Source organism: Protopterus annectens, chromosome 5.part0 (genome assembly GCF_019279795.1).
Source record: "Protopterus annectens isolate FY-2018-M chromosome 5.part0, PAN1.0, whole genome shotgun sequence".
In the NCBI taxonomy this organism is placed as follows: Eukaryota; Metazoa; Chordata; order Ceratodontiformes; family Protopteridae; genus Protopterus; species Protopterus annectens.
This window is the reverse complement of record NC_056735.1, coordinates 1,454,297,240-1,454,317,569: the sequence shown is the minus strand read 5'-3', so window position 1 is coordinate 1,454,317,569 and position 20,330 is coordinate 1,454,297,240. Positions and strand designations below refer to the sequence as shown.

The 20,330-nt window shown below is 37.5% G+C and overlaps 1 protein-coding gene across 1 annotated transcript in view; it reads left to right on the top strand.

Moving 5' to 3' along the window:
• COL4A2 (collagen type IV alpha 2 chain) overlaps positions 1 to 20,330 on the top strand; it is a 1,470,466-nt gene that overhangs the window by 1,007,002 nt on the left and 443,134 nt on the right. Inside the window, exon 25 of the mRNA XM_044071270.1 lies at positions 17,174 to 17,357. Within this exon, the coding sequence (XP_043927205.1) occupies positions 17,174 to 17,357 (184 nt within the window). The remainder of the gene's footprint in view (positions 1 to 17,173; positions 17,358 to 20,330) is intronic.

The window sequence follows — 20,330 nt, the reverse complement described above, 5'->3', positions numbered from 1 at the left end:
ATGCAAATATGTTTCTGACAGTGAAATTTTTAAAAGCATCCTTTTTCCTGTCTGCTTTAATGATACTACAGTCCTGTAGTCACTCATAGCAACAACAATTATTAGGATTAATCAATTTACCTTAGTCTCTTTGGATAAAATTTTTTTTTAAGAAATTGTATACAGCTTTGTGTTCTTAGTTCATGCATACATAGTATATTAAATGGAAATTTTCCTTTTGTATATTTTTAATGTACAGGCAGTTTCCCTTCTGCTTGCTATTAACCTGCAGTAGCTAGGAATTCCAACTAGATGACATGAGAGGGTTAGTTTGTGTCTACTATGAGAAATATAGCCTATATAAATATAAGCATGGATATAGTATATCTATGCAGAATGTTATTAAAACATGTAGTTTTATTTTCAGACTTAGAGTTTTTATATTATCCATAACAGTTTTAAAAATGTATTTGTCATAATGACTCAAGGAATGCACTTTTCAATTTTACTTATAATAACAGTGTCCATCAAATGATAATATTTAACATTTTATCTATTAATGTCAATGGGTTGAACAACCACATGAAAAGGAGTTATCAACAAATATTTAATGCTACATAAAGCAGATTTTGCATTCATTCAGGAATCCCACTTAGTAACAAAAGATCTAAACAAATTAACCTTCAAGGATTATAAGATTTTGGTAAATTCAAAATACAACCATAAAAGAAGCGGTGTCTTAATTTTACAAATAAAATCAATGAGAATTCCAAAAAGAGTTGACTCATACTCAAGCAATGATGGTATGCTAGCTAGACAAAAGATGTACACTTTTGCAAACACCTACTGGATACTGGGTATTGGGACTAAAACTGTGAAAAAACATTTAGACACCATAACATTAAAGTCTAAAGGTGAGTCCCTATTATCAGATGATTTTAATTGTATCTTGTCCTCCACTGATACCACAAGCTCTAAGCCCTTCAAGATGTCCCCTGTTGCCAAGCACATAAAATACAGAAACCTAATTGACATTGACAGTATAAAATGTTATCTTCCCTGAAGTACTCTCACTACTCTTACAGATTTGGCATACAGACCAACATAGACAACGTATTTGTAATCAGTTCCTTACTGGCCAAAACTGATAATGTAATGCTGACATCATGCCATATATGTGACCACAATGCTATCACCTTCAATGTAACACTTAATACTGATTCCTTAAACTTCTTCCAAAAACTACCTGTTTATCTAGTAACAGTACAAAGAGTTAAAGAATGGTTTCTAGATGAAATAAAGCTTTCCTTAGATGCCAATATTAATGGACAGGTTTCAGATATTACCCTGTGGGACACTTTAAAGGTAGTCTTACATGGTAAAGTCAAAAGTTGGTATATAAATAAAAGGAAAGAGTGGGATAAAACACTAGCAGACATACAAAAAGAAAATGATAAACTAAAACTGAAAATTACATCAAATGACAAATCTGCATTAGCTCACATATATAAACTGAACAAGAAATATCAGGATATCATGCAGTATAAAATATCAATAAATCTGGAAAAAAATCAGATTACAGTCCTACTCAATTAATCCCAAGAGCATGCACAGGATTGCAATTAGATCTAAATATTTAAATGAGAAAAGTCATATAAAAGAAATAATATACACTAGAAATAATCAGACTATCAAAGTTACAGATCTAAAAAATCTTATTATGTTTTAAAAACCATTACAAGAATATTAATAATAATAATAACTAATCTACAAGTGATAAAAATATAGACAACTTTCTTCCTAATAATATTCAAAATAAATGATCCAGACAGAATATTAATAACATAGATAAACCCTTTTCCTTTAAAGAATTAAAGGAACAAATAAAAAATATTTTTTTCCCTCAAAAAATGTTTTATTTTCAATTAAAATAATATTTACATAATATTTTGAAATATCATTTTAAACAAAATAAAAAAAAAATCTTAAGACAAAAAAAGCACCAGGGCTGGATGGTCTAATTCTAGAATTTTGCAAACTCTTATCTGATAACATCTTGAAAATCTTACTCAGTGTATTCCAAGAAGTTAAAACTAAAGCAAACATCCCTTCCTCATGGAAATATTCATCTCTCCCATCTTAACTCATTCCCTCCAGTAGAGCTCTTTTGAGTGTGTACCTTTAACTCTTAGTGGGCGTGGCTTCAGCATTTAAAAATTGAAGTTAACACCTTACATTTTTAACAAATACCCATTGACAGAGGTCATATATCAATACAATTGTGTTTGCTATCATGTATGCTTCAAGATAAAATTTTTCGATACCTTGTATGCAACATGGTTTTGGAATTATTAATGCAAATATGAACATACAATATTTGACGCCTAGAGGAGCAGTAGGGTGTAACTGCAGAAACGCCTGGAGACCTCACTCGGCTGTAATGTTAAAACCAAATAAAGAGCCCAACCTTTGCACATCATACAGGCCAGCCTCTTTCCTTAACATTGACTACAAGATATTCATGTCTATCTTAGCAGACAGATTAAATAATATTGTTTCAATATTAATTCATGAAGACCAAACTGGGTTTATCAAAAACAGAAAGGCACAAGACAATGCAATTAGATTACTCTCCTTAATAGACTTAGCAAACAAGAAAAAAATGAACTTTCTGTTTTAAGCCTTGATATAGATAAAGCCTTCAACTCCTTAAGTTGGCCATATCTGTTTAAAGCTCTGCAAAAATACAATTTCTCCCCAAACTTTATAGGATTAATTAAAAAAACTATATGAAAAGTCCATAGCCTATGTAAAGATTGGATCTTATCTATCTAGCCCATTCAAAATATTAAGAGGTACTAAACACGGGTGCCCCCTCACCCCATTACTCTTTGCCCTGGCTACTGAGCCTCTTGCAAATTATGTTAGAAATAATGACAGCGTTAAAGGGTATAAAATGTCAGACAAATTATCTCCCAAGATACAACTGTTAACTGATGACCTACTAATAACTTCTAATGATATTAAAAATTCAATAGATCACCTGTTACATAATCTAGACTTCTTTGCAAACATCTCTGGTCTAAAATTCAATCACAACAAAACTCAGGCACTTCTAGTGAATAAAAAAGTTACTATGAAACTTAGATCAAAAAGAGACATAAACTTGGAGGGAACACATATTAAATATCTAGGTATCATTATTGAATCTAATTATAAAAAAACACTCACATCTAATTACCAACAGCTTATAAACTCAATTACTAGTCTGACAGTTGGAACAGACTCTTCTTTAGACTTGAAGACAGACTAACTTTAATCAAAATGGTACTGTTACCTAAATTCTTATTCATTGGCCATGCTCTAATAATTCTCCCCACCTGTCAAAATGAAGCAGAAAATTAATAACTTATTACTTAACTTCCGTTGGTATCCCAAAAAGCAAGAATTTCTCTTCTCTGGCATACCGCAAGCTGGGATGAAGGAGGTATAGAGTTTCCAAATATTCATTTTTATTTAAACTCCACATTTATTAACATAGTGTTTCTTTGGAATAATACCTCTTATACATCGTATTGGAAAGCAATACATGAAACCTTACTTCTTAATAGTAATGGGACATTGCTTAAACCATATACTCAAATGCATACAAACATATTTATATGGATTTTAAAAATATACTTTCGAAGTCAAAGGTCAAAACTTGTTCTCACACCTCTTATAAACCAAACATTGCTATTTTTTAAAAATGTTATGTGTTCTAATCAATTAATTATTTATTAATAATTATGTTTCCTATTGCTTACACAAATGAATGCTTGATATATTTTGATACTCAGAAAATGTTAGAATTTAAGAAGGGCGACCTATTATATTGGAATCAATTTCTTTCAGCTAAAATAAGTTCTGCAGACTATTTGATCAGCAGATATAGTTTGCAAAATTGCAGCTGGCTGGACATCCAAACTTGTAAGGATTTTATACATACTAAGCTCATACCCTCATTAGAGGCGTACACTAAGAGTAACTTAAAAATCTTGGATTTTATCTCAACAATTACTAATAGCTCCCCAAGAATACTTCATACATATCTGTTATTTATAAAATTCTCAGAAATGATTTTAGCAAAACAGATGTTTCTTTTTGGAATTATTCATGTGAAGTTAATAGATAAGTATTCTCAGAAAAAGATAAAAAACTTTGTTTACAGTCGGTGAGGGAATCCACATCTTCCTTGTTCTGGCATGTATACACATGGAAATTTTTACATAGATGTTTTTTTCACTTCACATAGACTAGCAATAATGTACCAGAAAGATGAAATGAAATGCTGGAGATGTGGACACCCCGATGCTGACTGGATACATATGGGTAATTGCAAAATAATTCCCCCATTTTGGTTAGACTTTAAATATCTTACTATGGAATGACAACTGTACAATTTCTGACTCCCTTATCCTGTTCAATGTTCCTGTTCCTGAAGTCATTCCTAAAAACCAAACATTTTTACTATGGTCTATTCTCTCTATAGCAAGGAAAACTCTTAATAAAAATTGAAAATCCCAGTCTACTCCTGTCTTTAAAGTTGAGTTTATTTACCTTGTGAATTACATTCCTAAGAATAAAATTGCTACTAAAAAAGCAAGGACTAACAACACAACTCATCATTCATTGCTTGGACAAAATTGTCCAATCTGTTAGAGAAATATTAAGTGTTTTCCTATATGTATTGTCTTTTTAGCTGTTATGAACATTGTATATAGTTTGTTTTTTCTTGTTACTATACTGTTAAGTTATTGTGTAATAAAATGAATGAAAACATTTTGGAAAAAAAAAAAGATCAGAGAAGAAAAAGGGTATTAAACAATTATTTGATGTGTGTGTGTGCGTGTGTGTGTGTGTGTGTGTGTGTGTGTGTGTGTGTGTGTGATGTACACATCATAGGAGCACAAATACACTTATATGAACACATTGTCATTTAAAAATAAATTAAAATCTTGGCTTTTTGGATATCACAAGGATGGCAGGTGGGTTTAAATTCCATTTGCCTGTAAACATGCAAGTGAAGAACCATACTTCTCAACTGTCCAGAATTTTCAGCATGTCCAGATTCTGCCTCATATTTTTGATCTTTTACTCATAAAATATGTGGTTTTCTGGCAAATCATTGAGAATTGAAGTAATTAAATAATGACAGACATTTGAGTTTCAGAGTTTATATCATTAAGAAAATGAATGTTTTTGCAAAGTCTGTTTATTATAACAACTTTCTAAGCTTAAAGGAGCAATATTACAAATCCATCACAGATTTTATGCCTTTGTCGCCTCATTGCTTTTGGCTTTGTTCAAATTTTTTGTGGAAAGAGGTTGAGAGGTATGGAAAGCACATACACATGCATTTGTTCTTTAGTATTTCTGGTATGGCTGTGACTTATAGAGGAGATAAGTAAATTCGGTTTTTGAAACAGGAATTTTGTCAAGAAATTTATCAGGGAAGACATTTTCTATTTAATAAAAGGCACTTTTTAATTGCATCATTTATATAAAGCAAACAAAAAATTCTATAATTTACCTTTCTGCTAAACATGACATACTGTGGGACACAGTCTTGATCATATACTGTATTTAGTGTACCACCTTGGTCATCCATGCTACTTATGGTATGACACTGGTCCTCTAAAGGAGTTTCAGAAACTAACTGCTTGAGGCAGGTACCCAGTTCTTCCTGAAATCTTGATGCTGACAGATATTTTTGAGCAGAACCACAGATGCTTTAGCAATACCATTCCCTTTTACTGTTTCTGCATTCTTAAGATTCCATGCCCTTATTGTGCTTTGTTTTGCAAGAAATTATGTCTTGGACTGAGGATATTTATCTCCAAACCCTGCACCTGTCTAACATGGACTACTTTTAAAATATGATAAATCAGTGCTCTTTATTTCAGATTGAATCTGCTGTCCATGCGCTTAACATGATTACACGACTCTGAATAAATAAATAAAACAAATAAATAGGTACATTTTTTCCAAAGTGTTTATTCGTTCGGTCATGATACACATTTCATTACTTTTGACCAAACTAGATAGAGTCTGTTTGTAGGAGGGCATATCAGTTTAGTATATGACAGAGTTGTTGGGGGGGGGGGCATACTACTTTGTAATTGTGTTCTGCTTTACCTTTTTTCTCCCTTATTAGACTCTAGCAGACTTTCTGGAGAAACCATAAAGAACTGAAGCTTGGGGTGTAAGGCACAGCTCAAGTTGTACTTATCCAAATTCCTGTTTTGAAGGACTCTCTGCATTTCTGAAAACAGGGTAGAACATGATTTTTTTTCTACCTGGCATCTGTTTGCCCTGACTCGTAAACCTAACCCTTGGATTGTCTACTAGTTTCCTGTGTCTAAGTGGACTGTGAAAATTGGGTACACTCTGGCTTTAATTCTGACATTGCCAACCTTTTAAAACTGCATCCAGGTTTGCAGTACCTTCTGACATCTTTTGTTCTGCCTATTCAATATTTTTTTTGTTTAAGCCACATTCTTCCACATTTTATGCTCAAATCATTTGAAAAAATAATCTCCCTGCACTGGAGTAGCCCTTGGAACAATCATTTCCTATAACACTTTTTCCTGTATCCCTCATTCAAATGTTCTTTTCTCATTATACAGACTTCTTGTGCCCATAAGTCAGGAGCCTCTTTGAATATCTCTACTAAAATTGTTAAGTGGCACCTGAGATCTGTGCTGTCTTTGGGATTTTTTCCAATTCCCCTTCCACTGGAAGTCTAGTATTTTCTGAAAACTGTAACTCAGGTATAGACATACTGATATGAGCTAGCTCTTACACTTCTACAGGAAGTCTAGCATCTTCTGAGGGCTCTAACTCAGATTCAGGCTTCCTGTTATAACCTAGAGCTTTCACGGAAGCAGCCACATTAGCAGCATCAGTTGTTGAAGTGGGCAGTATTGGCTAAATCCCCTTGCTGCCTTCTCCACCTGCTTGCCTCCATGCCTGGCTCCATGTAAATGCATGCACATAACGTAGTGTGTCATTAGAGTAGTTATTATTGGGATATCTGCTGGGATACCATCAAACACTGCCACTTGTTTGCCTCCTTGTCCCCTTCTCATTCCAAATAAATCCTGGCCAATGGCACCTGAGAAGGTATTCCTCCCATTCCTTAATGGAGTAGACTGTTGTGGTAAGTAATGCTCATAGTCTTAATAATAGTTATGTCTGATGTAGTAAAGGTCTTGACCTGGTTTATTTACCCTCTATCAAGATAAGATATTGGCTGTTGTGATAGTCTGGACATTTGCAGTGTCATGAGAAGCCACCTCTACAGTGATACTACTTTGTTAGTTTCCCTATGTGACCTTTGTACCCAGGCTAACGCAGTGGATATTTGGAATGTATGTGCCCGATTTGGTTACCTTGGAAACATCTTTCTTTAAGACCTTGATGTGTCCTCAAGCCAGTAGTTGCTTGTAAAATATGCTGTGCGGACTAGGCCACCCATTATAGGATTCCTTATACACTTATGTATTGCTGGATACCCCCTTCCTGTGAAGTTGTGATCTGACAGATCAATCGAAATTGTCCTCTTTGCCCATTTTCCTCCTCAGTGTTATACTGAATTCTGTTAACCAGATTCTTATACCTCAGGCAATGTACAGCATGCCTATTTTGTTATCATAAGGCTTCCTACATTTCAAAAATAATAACTTGACATCCACTTACTAGCCTAGTAAAGTAATTATTATTTCCACAATAAAAAATCACTGAGACTGTTCTGGGTTTATTCTTTGTTCTCTAAATGCTTTCCTATAAGCTTCAGAGCAACACATCTTAAGCATTTAAACAAGAAATTGTTAACTTTATCATAATCACATCAGTCTGTATCAGTCATCTTACTTATAGGTTCATAGGTGTTTACTAGGCTAAGAGCCACAAGGGCCTTTTTAAGGCAAGCCGTGCATCCCAAATCTTTGACAAGTTCTCTTAGCCTTGATAAGTGGAAGCAAGGACTTTGGAGATGAACCATTTACACATTACCTGTGTCCATTAGAGATATAGGTGCCAAACCAAGGATGAATTTCCTGTTCCCATCTAATTATACAAGTTGCCCTGGAGACAGGTTAGGGAGGAACTCTATTTCACATGGATGGGGAGCCTGTTCCAAAGAATGGGTAGTCTCTGGGATACATACCTGTCTCTCGAGCAGGTCCTATTTATATCTCAGGCAAGGAGTAAGTCTTTAGAATGGGTAATCCTGATTCTGTTTGTTTTGTGGATATGCAAGAGGTCCAACAGAGTGGGGTCTGATAGTATCTTGTATACCAGACATAGATCTTGCCGCAATAGCCTGTAGAAGACAAAATACAGGGATAGGGCCATGAGGTAATTTGCATAGGACATATTACATCCTGTAGGAGACAGAATACAGGGATAGAGCCTTGAAGTAGTTTACATAGGACATATTACTTACACCATGTATTATTTTAGTGAAGAACCTCTGTAGCCATTCCATTTTTTGAATATACTTGGTTAGGTACATACCAAAGGGGGCATTGTACTCAATGACAGGTCTGATACATGCTAAATACAGTTTATAAGTTGCAGAACATAGAATGATTTCCTCACTACTGTAGACATGTGATGGTCAAAGGCTAGATTACTGTCTATGTGTGTCCCCAAGTCTCTAACTACTGGGTCAACTCTTAGTGGTGTGTTATCAATATGATAGTTACCAGGGTAGATGACTTCCTGAAGGATACTGTTATGCATTTCTTGGCATTTAGTTTGAGTCCATGGCTCTGACACCAGTTATTTGTCTGTGTCAGTCTTTCCTGGAAAACATTTGTGTTGGTGGGGGATTCAATGATAGCTCCTAATCTATAATCATCTGCAAATTTAGTTAGGCAGAGGCCATTGACATTGGCCTAGACTTCAGAAAAGTAAATGACAAAATGGAGCGGTCCCAGGACCGATCCTTGAGGGACGCTACTTGACGCTGGCCTCATTGTAGAGGTGGACTCCTAATTCTAACTTCCTAGGTCCTGCCTGTGAGCCAGCTGGCTATCCACCAGGTGGCATAAGGGTTTGTACCTAATTTGTTGAGTTTGTCAACAATTCACAGGTGAGGTTTTGTGTCAAATGCTTTGGCCAGGTCAAGGTAGGCAGTATGAACCATTTTGCCCTCATCCATTGCTTTTGTGACCTTCTAAATGAAGTCCACCAGGTTGAGTAGGCATAACTTTCCTTTGATGAAACCGAGTTGGGTTGGGTCCAGTTACTGGAGGTTTCTTATGTCATTTTTTATCATTTCCATGATAATTCTTTCCATGGCTTTGCATATGAGACTAGTGAGACTTATGGGTCTTTAATTTCCAGGGTCTGTAGATGGCCTACCTTTGTGCAGAGGGATCATAAGATCATAGGAAGTTACTAGGCTAATGGCTCTAGGGCCCTTACAAGCCTATCCAAGTTCTACCCTTATTTTCACGATCAGCACCAACTGCCCCTGTCCAAGAGGGACACAAATGAAACCCCCGTGGTGAATTTACAATTACCCATCCAATTGTCCAGATTGTATTTGAAGAGGGCCAATGGGGTGTTCTCTTTGATATGAAGCAGGAGTCAGTTCCAAAGGTTTGGTAACCTCTGGGAGACAGATCTGTCCCTCCAGCAGGTTTAATTAATGTCAAATACCAGGTTAAGGTCTTTAGAGCTAGTAACCCGTGTACCATTTGACTTGCAGATATGCATCATTTCCACTAAAGCAGGGTCAAAGATTGCCTTATATTCAAGGCATAGATCACCTCTGAGAAGTCTGTATGGAACATAATAAAGTAACAGGGATTTCAAATGATCCACATAGGACAGATGCTGAAGACCTTGAATTTTTCTTGTGAGGAACCTTTGTGGTCTCTCCAGTTGCTGCAGGTGCTTGTAAACAAACATACCATAATGGGCATTTGGACTCAATTAATGGCCTGATGAGGGAAGAGGAAAGAGAGGTTATAACTTCTTTTTTTCTGGATGTCCGTTGCTGTTCTCCATTTTCCTGTTTTCAGGCTACAGTTAAATTGCAATTCCATGGGGCCTGATAGGTCTTGTTTCATGCTATTTAGAAGACATCATGGGCAGTTGAGCCCATTGATGCAGTGTTCTTGGCCTTAGAGAGGGCATTAAGGTCATGTTCCCTAATTATGGTGGGAGGAGTTATATTTGATGATATTTCCTGAGGAAAGGGTGAGGGGGAGAAAGGGGCAAAGTTAGAGATTAATTTTTTTGTCAGTAAGTTTGCTATATCTTCTGGCTACATATAGGTGGCCAATTAACAATGAGGTGTGCACACAGCTATATATTGCCTTTGAGGTTATGGACATAGGTAAAGAATACCTTGTGGTTGTCCTTGGCCTGGGAGGCCAAATTTATCTCAAATTTGGTTTTGGTAGATTTTTATTTGTCCTCTGAGTTGTTCACTTAGTTTGATGAGAGTGATTTTATCCTGCTGGGTACTGCACCTCCATGATTTTCTTCCTTCTGTTATACAGCCTGTTGATGTGATTCCACCAGGGTGGCTTGTTTTTTCAGTTAGTTCTGTACTTCTTCCTGGTGGGTATAGCTACCTCTAAGCAACTGTTGACATGCTTGGACAGGTGTTCTGTGAACAGTTCCATATAGGCAGGTCTGTTCTCAGGGTTTATAGGGGCTTAGAATATTGCCAGGTTATCATTTAATAGTAAGATGTTAGCTATAGAGTAGTTCTTAATGCATACCCTGACTTACCCTTGAGAACATGAGTTAAACATCTCATCCATTGCCAATAGACAATCTGTTACTTATTGTAAACACTTTCAAATGCCTAAGCAAGACTATCAAAGTTGTTGCCCTCTTTATACTGGGGTAACAACTTATAACTGACCTTGGCATCCAGGACTCACTTTTTTCCCATGTTGCTGATGTGTCTGTGGTACATGACTTATCAGGACCACTCAACTACAGCCTCAAAACAGGGTACGTACCACATGAATTGAGGACTGCAACAGTTATCCTTCTCCACAAGGGTGGACCATCAGCTGACCCCAGTAACTACAGACTGATTAGTCTGTCTAGTCTAATATGCAAAGCTATGGAATGAATTATCATACAAATATCAACAAAGACATTGGCAATCTACAGACACTGGATACATCGCGGTTTGTTTTTTGTTAAAGGAAGGTCATGCCTACTTAACCTGGTAGACTTCTTTGAAAGGGACACAAAGGTAATGGACGAGGGAGAAACAGTGCATACCACCTCCCTAGACCTAGATAAGGCATTTGATACAATATCCTATTCAGGTATTGTTGACAACTCACCGAACTAGTAATAAATCACTACATAACTTACTGGATTGCCAGCTGGCTAGTAGATAGGACTCAAAAAGTCAGGATTGGAGAGACCACTTCCACCAAGAGACTGGTCATCAGCAAAGTACCTCAAGGCTCAGTACTGGGCCCACTCCTGTTTGGCATCTACTTCTCAGAGGTCAAGGATAACGTCAAGGGCCTCTGGTTCACAAAGTTTGCAGACTACAGCAAACTGGGAGTTATCATAGATTACCCCAAATGACATTCACATCCTACAACAGGGTCTAACACAAGCAAATGACTGGTGCCAAAGCCATGGATTAAAACTCAATATGAAGAAGTGCATTACAGTGCCTTTTGGGGAAAAGTCCATGTTAATTGATAAGACACCTGAATAGTTCACCAGGTAGTTAGGGATCTGGGAACATCTGTGGACAGTAATCTGGCCTTTGACCAAAAGGTACCCAAAGTAGTAAGAAGATTATTCTATGCTGCCCAACTTATAAGTAAGGGTATGGTCTCCAGGTCCAAGGAAGTTATAATACCACTTCACTCAGCCCTTATCAGGCCCATCATTGAGTAGAATGTCTCCTTTGGCATGTACCTGACCAGGCATATACAACAGGTGGAATGTCCACAGAGGTCTCTCAGCAAGGAAAACCCAGGGTATTAACCCATTGCCCCATACAGATTGACTTAAAGACCTATCCTTATATTCAGTCTCCTACAGGTTACTGAGAGCGGATCTATGCCTGGCATATAAGGCATCTTTAGATCTAGATCTAGTCTCAATGGACCTTTTGTACATCTACAAAATGGATAGCATCAGAAACAACAGATCCAAGGATTTGAAGTTTTCTTGCAATGTAAGTAGAACATACTGGTGAGACAAATGCTGTATGTGTCTAAGTGGATCCCCATACCCTGGAATAGGCTCCCCATCCATGTGAAACAGAGTTCATTCCTAACCCTATTCAAATATAATTTTGACCATTGGATGGGAAATCAAAAAATCATCCCCAGTCTGCCTTCATTTCTCAGATAAACAGAGGCTGACAGTAAATATTCCTTAACTAACATGCCATCCCCACTAAACCTTTAGCAACCTCTTCCAAAAAGGCACCTATGTTACATGAGGACACAGTTTTGGTGTGCTGGGTTGTGTGGTTAGGCTTATAAAGGCTCTGATGGTCATTAGCCTAGTAGATACCTATGAACCTATGAGGGACCAATATCTCCTTCTTATATCGATGAATCTTAAGAAGACAGATAAATCTTCTGGCTGTACTACCTAATATCTATGGTTAGGCTATATATAGAGCTTGGTTCAGACTTCCTGCTTACTGAATCTGTAATAAGTGAGACTGACATTTTTTCATATTCCACAGATATTGATATTGCCTGTCTAAAAAGTAAAATAAGTGCTATACAAGGAATGATGCTTTATATTTACCTTTTGGCTGCAATTGTACATGCTCTTTCTGTTGACAACTGTTCTGTAAACTTTACAACTTCAGATGACAGTATATCTACACAGCTGAAACTCAAGTTACATTTGATGGACATGGGACATGGACTCACAATGTGCAACACTCTTGCCAGTTAATACGTGATGACATGGACTTTGAGTCTGCATGACTGCCCCACCAGGAGCAAAAATATCCTATACCTAATCATTACCAACATGAGTGACCGGTGTTCCACACCTGAAATCAACTCCTTATTGGTCAGATCTGACCATAAGCTAATCACCCTAGATATCCGCGTCCTGCCCCCACCCACCATTAAGGAAACCATGGTAAATATTTTCTCCAAAGCCAACTTCATGCTTCTTAAGACAGAAGTGGCGAACTTCATGACACCCATGCAGATGGACAATACAGTTACAACTGCTGAATCCCACACAAATGCACTCTATAAGCATTTACACGAGTGCATGGATCGTGCTATCCCAAACAGAACCAAGACACTATCCTTCAAAAAAAGGAAGCCAATCTGGCGGTCCCCTGCAATAAACAAACTCCACAAAAGAAGGAAGAAACTGTTGCAAAAGAGAGTAAAATCACATGAGTGAAGGAGCTCCCTGGTCAACCTCAGTAAGAAGCTGAGATCCCTTATAAAATCCTACAAAGTTAACTACGAAAACAAAATCATCACTGATTCTAAGGGCAATCACAAAGCATTCTATAGCTATGTCAAGAATCTCAATGGCAACACCCAGATCTGCTCTGAGTTACAGCACAACGGCATGAAAATTACAGAACCAACTGATATTGCCAACATCCTGACAGATAGGTTCAGGGCTAACTTTACCCCCCCCCCCCTCACCCCCTAAAGGGCCCATATTTATGCAGGAAGAATGCAAAGTCCCTGTAATCACATCTATACAGGTAAAAGCTGCACTCTCTAAAACCAAACACACAGCATCCATGGTACCAGACAACATCGCAGGCTGCGTTTTACATGAACTTCAGAATGAACTGGCTCCCCACCTAAGTCCCATGTTCAGTCATAGTCTCACATCAGGCTTTATGCCCACTGAATGGTGCACAGCAGCAGTTATCCCACTCCACAAAGGGGGAGCCACCATTGATCCTGGGAACTATCGCCCTATTAGTCTAACGAGCCTGGTCTGCAAGGCCATGGAACGTATCATCATGGAACTCATAAACAAACACATTGGTAACCTCCAAACTCTGGACCTCACCCAGTTTGGGTTTGTGAAAGGAAGATCATGCCCTCTGAACCTGATCGACTTCTTTGAGGCAGTCACCAAAGCCGAAGACAAGGGTAAGGTGGTTCACACAGCTTATCTTGACCTCGCCAAGGCTTTCGATGTCATCCCCCATTCTGGAATTACAGCTAAACTCACTAAACTAGGTATAAATCCCTATGTCACAAGATGGGTTGCCAACTGGCTCACTGACAGAACCCACACTGTAAAAGTTGCAGACTCTAAATCTGACTTCAAACCAGTGACAAGCGGAGTACCACAGGGTTCAGTCCTGGAATCTCTCCTGTTTGGTATCTAGTTCTCTGAAGTACAGGCTAAGACAGAAGGCTTCTGGCTAATGAAGTTCGCAGATAACTGCAAAATAGGAGCCATAGCCGGGTCCCCAAATGATGTGGACATTCTACAGACGGGCCTCACTGAGACAGATGTCTGGTGCCAGAGGCATGGCCTCAAGCTCAATGCCAAAAAGTGCATTGTCATCCCCCTTTGGTAAAAACTCTGTACCCATGAACTACCACATAAACGGCAGTCTACTTAACGCCGAATGTGTGATAAGAGACCTTGGGACCCAGGTGGACAGTACTCTCTCCTTTGATAATCACATTGCCACAGTAGTCAGGAAATCCTTCTATGTGGCACACCTCATCACAAAAGGGTTCTCATCCAGGAAAAAATAAGTCATTGTTCCCCTCTACTCTGCACTCATTAGACCCATTATAGAGTAAAATGCCCCTTTTGGAATGTACCTCACAAGACATCTACAGCAGCTGGAAAGACCACAGAAGTACCTCACAAAGAGGATTACTGGCCTCAAACAGATGCCCTACACTGTCTCAAAAAACTCCAGCTTTACTCCATAGTATATCGCCTACTCCGAGGTGATCTCTACCTAACATATAAAGCTATGTTAAACCCAGAGCTGTTGGATATGCTACATCTAAAGAAATCCCAATCCCTCCGAGCTACACGCTCTAGGGACCTAAACCTTGTCACCACAATAAACAGGACATGCTGGAGGGATAGATTCATGTCCCAGAGACTTCCTATACTCTGGAACAAGCTACCCATCTATGTCAAGCAAAGTTCCTCATTAACACTCATCAAGAAAAGTCTTGATGAGTGGATGGAAAATAGGAAATACACTCTGGGGATCACTTCTGTGGCTCTGCTCGACAGGAGCACAGGAAATTAACTTTCTTGGGTTGCATAAGCCAGGGAACCTTGCTGTCTAGGCTTACTTAGGTCCATGGGCTGATAGCCTAGTACCTACCTATGAACCTATGACTGGCACCAAAAATATGCAATGCGGGTGGTCCTAAGACTATATTGCAAATGTGAACTGTTACTCTACATAATATTCAGCAACTACCACACCCAAATAAGCTTTATTCTGTACAGTTATCAGTCAGAGTTGTAGTCAGTGGCTGCCCAAGCTTTCTCCCACCTCAGATTGAGCCCAGTGTCTCCCATTGCAATCCTACTAGTAATAATTGACACTTGACCAAGATTAGTTTGTACATAAGCACACACACACAGACACACATACACACACACACACACACACACACACACACACACACACACACACACACACACAGACACACAAAATATATTCTGGAAGGGGATGGTGATATTTCCCCAGTACCAGAACTCCCTTTGTTTCTTTATGATAATTTTGCTACTAGCTACATAGGCAACATGCATATCTCAACATGCATAAACACTGATTTTCTTTAAAGTAAACCAACCAGAAATATATGTATGGTAAGAACAGCTACAGTTGTAACTCCCTGAAAGAAAAAACAGCACTTACCAGTGCACATTCTAATATTTATGTATGTATGTATATATATGTATATATGTATGTATATATATATATATATATATATATATATATATGTGTGTGTGTGTGTGTGTGTGTGTGTGTGTATGTATGTATATATGTGTATATCCCAGATCTAATAATAAGTAAATCACCATCTGCAAGCAATTAAAACTGAGTAAAAAAACCCTTTACTAGACCTAAGAAATTGAGCAGTGCAGTTTGTGAAATCAAATATGCAAGCAGTTTTAAACTTCTAGAAGAAAATACAAAATAAAGATGTTTAGGCAGATGGCATAAAGAAACATTTTAACTAATACTTTATCTAGACTTGTCACCGCAGTAGCCAAAGAGACATATTACATTTCTATGCATCTCTGACTAAGATGCCCAGAAGTAGTTGCATAATTTTAAAGACAAATGAAATATAATATGAGCTGTATCCAGAAATGCAAACTACCTGTTAAGACTGTATCTGACTAATAGTTTTGCTCAGTACCAAAATAAGTCCGAGGTAGTGTGCTTGAATTTAAATGGAAGCAATATTTTTTTTTTGTTTTTAGAATCATTAGGTGCTGTGTGGGGAGGCTGAGTCCAATAAACTAGTCTCCAAATAATGTATTCAGACACTGCAAATATTTTCAGATTTGAGGAGCACACTTAGTTTCGCTTTCAAAAATTCTTATTTTTACTCTAATACTAGTACATACCTAAAAGTAGGACATATCTTTATTTTGTAAAGAATGGGGCATATAGGAATGACCTGAACTACACTGTGTATAGCATTGCTTAATAATTCCAAGAAATGCAATAATTGAAAAATATTGTTCTTATAATCTATTTAATAGTTGTGTTCTTATCTTAAAAGTATTTTAAAGAGTGCTTGAATTCCATTATAAGTGACTCCCCTTTACAACTATGGCATGCTGTGTATTCTGTCACATCATTATATAGAGCTGTATATGGCTAATTCATATTTATGGCATCACTGCAGCTGATTGCTTATTGGAAATCCTGTCTTACTGTTTGATGTGGGTTCCTATAGCTCTTAAGATAGTGAATAAGTTAGCTAACAAGGATAAGTAATGCTCATGGCAACATGTGCTTATGATAGGTTATAGCAGCTCTAATGTTGTGGATGATTAAGAAAAAATAACAATGGATCTGATCCTTTGAAGCAGTGATTTGTACATAATAATTTCAAACATATTCTTTGGTGTTATGCTTCCTGAGAGATAGTTGAGATGGATATGAATAAATTGTTCATTTTTGTTCTTGCAGGGTGATGCAATGAAAGGTCCATCAGGTGATCCTGGATTTCAAGGTTTACAAGGTCAGAAGGGTGAACGAGGCTTGATGGGATTACCAGGTGTTGGCTTTCCAGGCCCAAGAGGGGTGCGTGGTCCTCCAGGTGATCAAGGCCTAGAAGGAAGGCAGGGTCCTTCTGGTGAACCAGGACCTCCAGGTAGCATTTATTACTTTTAACACTCACTTAAGAAAGTTATGCTTTTTCCAGGATCAACAAATATAATAAAATTGTGAATGTAAGCATTTGATATTCACTAAGACAGCCTCACTTGTTATTTTCTAGTGTTAATGTCAAGGCCTGTAGGGTCCGAAACGAAACATGTGAGAGAAATGCTTTATTTCAACAACTCAGAGGTGCCAAGATGGTACCTTTACTCATTACTGACCCATTCCTCAGTTTGGGTTTTAGATAGAGCTGAGCTAACATTGCAATTGAGTCCCCTCCCCCCTCAGAATAAAAATTACTAGCAAGACTTCTGTAACGTTAATTTGTTGCATACAGCCAGCAGTTCTTCACTTTTTTAATGAGTCATGCTGGTAACCACTGTGTGTATTGGCTAAATGGCTAAGCTCAGTAGACACAACTAATTCTTTTCAAAGGTAATAAAGAATTCCTGACTGATTAAAATACAAGTTTAACACAATAGACTTGAGATATAATTTCTGTCCTGTTAGGCATACTGCAGATTACTCTACTTACATACTGTTCTAAGACATGCTAAATGACTTCCAATCCATAAATTGTTTGTACGTGAAACTTTATTTTAATTACTTCATTATATGTGTCTTAAAGTTGGCATATTTCACTAATGCGGTTTAATGTCAAAAGGCCAGGAGATCCAGAACCTGAATTCAGTATAAGAGTTTTCTTACACAGATGAATAATTAGTGCATTAAACATAAATGATGAACTTTAACATGTGAATTCTTGCTTGTTCCTCATTATAAGTACATTAAGGCACCATGTTTATTTAAATGCTGCTGCAACAGTAGATCACCAGATGGATATGTCTGTGGTCTGCAGCAGGGAAGATGATGTTTTACTGATTTCATTAGTACCAAGTGATGATTATATTCATAGTGGTAACAGTTTCAGAGATGTACTCAGAGCCATTATATATCTTTATTGAGGTACCCTTTTTATCACTATTATTAGTGCATGCAGAGCCTTAAATCAGATTTTGTTGTGCTATTAACAAACCATCGTCCAGTGCCCACCGCCAATCTCCCTAAACATGCCAGCTCTTGACAAAACTGATTATTAAATAAAACAGGATGGTTCCTCCATTACCATTCTCTCCCTGTCTCTTGCAACCACATAATGTAAGTTGCACCTTCTCTAACAAGAGAAAGATGTTTGTCTCATTTTTCAAGGCTATCAAAATATTTCTTCAGACATTTCTTACACTGTCCGTCCCCACTTATGTCCAAGTGAAAGATAAAAGGCTTCCTTCACTGATTCATGTGTGGAAGTAAGCTATTAGAGTAAAGCACAGTCATTTTATGTTTGACCCTCAAATTGTCCCAGATGAATTGCATTGGGATACTATCAATGAAGACGAAGTAACTCTTGATGTCTTCTGAGGTTCCTCAACCAAATCATTTGTGTTCTTTCTGAAGCACAAAAATTGCATCCTTAGTCTTGAGGCCATGACTGAGGACATCGATTTTATACTTCCAGGAACTAATTCAAGCCACAAAACTCTTTACTGGGGCTTTCTCTGCCTGAAGGTAAAGGAGGCTTGCTACTGTGAATCATTATTTAGCCAGCTAATATGCTAACGTGATGAAAGGAGGCACTGCCAGCACAGCTAGCTGCAATTTTGTAAATAATTATATGTCATTTATGAATATCAAACTGATTTATGTTATGCTTGCATTACAAATGTATTAGAACTGTTTGTCATACAAAATGCTGGTGTTACAAATGTATTAGTACTGTATGTCATGTGCATATCAAATTGATTTGTACAGATATTTGTGTTGAAAAGGTATTTCTTATGTTTGAAATATATCCACAGTGTGTCTTACTGAAGAGAACAAAAATGTGCATGCACTATTGTAACTGTTTAAATGTATATGTTTTAATATAGGAAGCAGGAGGGTTAACCTCAGTCCAGCAAACTTTAGAAAAATATCTGAAATGAAATCTCTTTATAGGCTAGGCTATAAACATTCTATTTCACAGGTTTCAATGCAGCCAGAGACACAAAGTCTGTACTAGGAAGATTTCTGTATTGTTTTAGGGGTGAACTAATTACTACTCTGGAAGCATGGAGGTATGCAGCTGTTTTATGACTTCCAGCACCTGCCAAAGATCTGAGCAAAATCACTTGTGTGTGTATTTTTGCAAGTAGGTGCTAAGTCCTGGCAGCTTCCAGCAATGGGGGGGGGGGGGGTTGTATGGGAAATAGAAGTCAGATGACCAGAATTAATGTCATTCTGGAAGCTATCTCAGAAGTAATATTTTAGATATTGTTTTGAGAAGTCTCTTAGTGAGACTGAGCATTCTGCATTCTGCCTTGGGCCTGACAGCAACAAGAAGGACCATTCACCACATTATCCACCTTGCTCTATTAAGTAAGTTATTAGGGTATAGTAATTCTTTTAGATTCAGTTAGGAATATAGTGAAGCTTGGTTTAGATATTATTTCTCTTTATTTGTCTGAGCCTGTCCTTCAATGTTATTTTAAATATTTCCTGTGATTTTAACTCTGATGTCACTGTGAATATATAACTAGTATTTTCTTGCTGTTTTATTATTGATTATTAAATATATTTAAACCTTTTATTGTGGCTGATCTTTGTAGAAATATTTAAGTTTTGAGTACTTGCATATTTATTTGGTGACACTGTATGGGCCACTCCTAATAGCCTTGCTCTTGGTCAAAGTACCATTTTTATTAACATTAATTTCACTGAGTATATTGCGTACCCTAAGCTAGCTGGCAGGAGTGTCTGGTGGCAGTCATAACTACCTTATAGTCTGGGCAGAAGGAGGCATAGCTACTAAACCTGTGCCAGCCTTTCCCAGGTGTGTGTGTGTGTGTGTGTGTGTGTGTGTGTGTGTGTGTGTGTGTGTGTGTGTGTGTGTGTGTGTGCGCGTGTGTGTGTGCGCTACTTGGGCAGG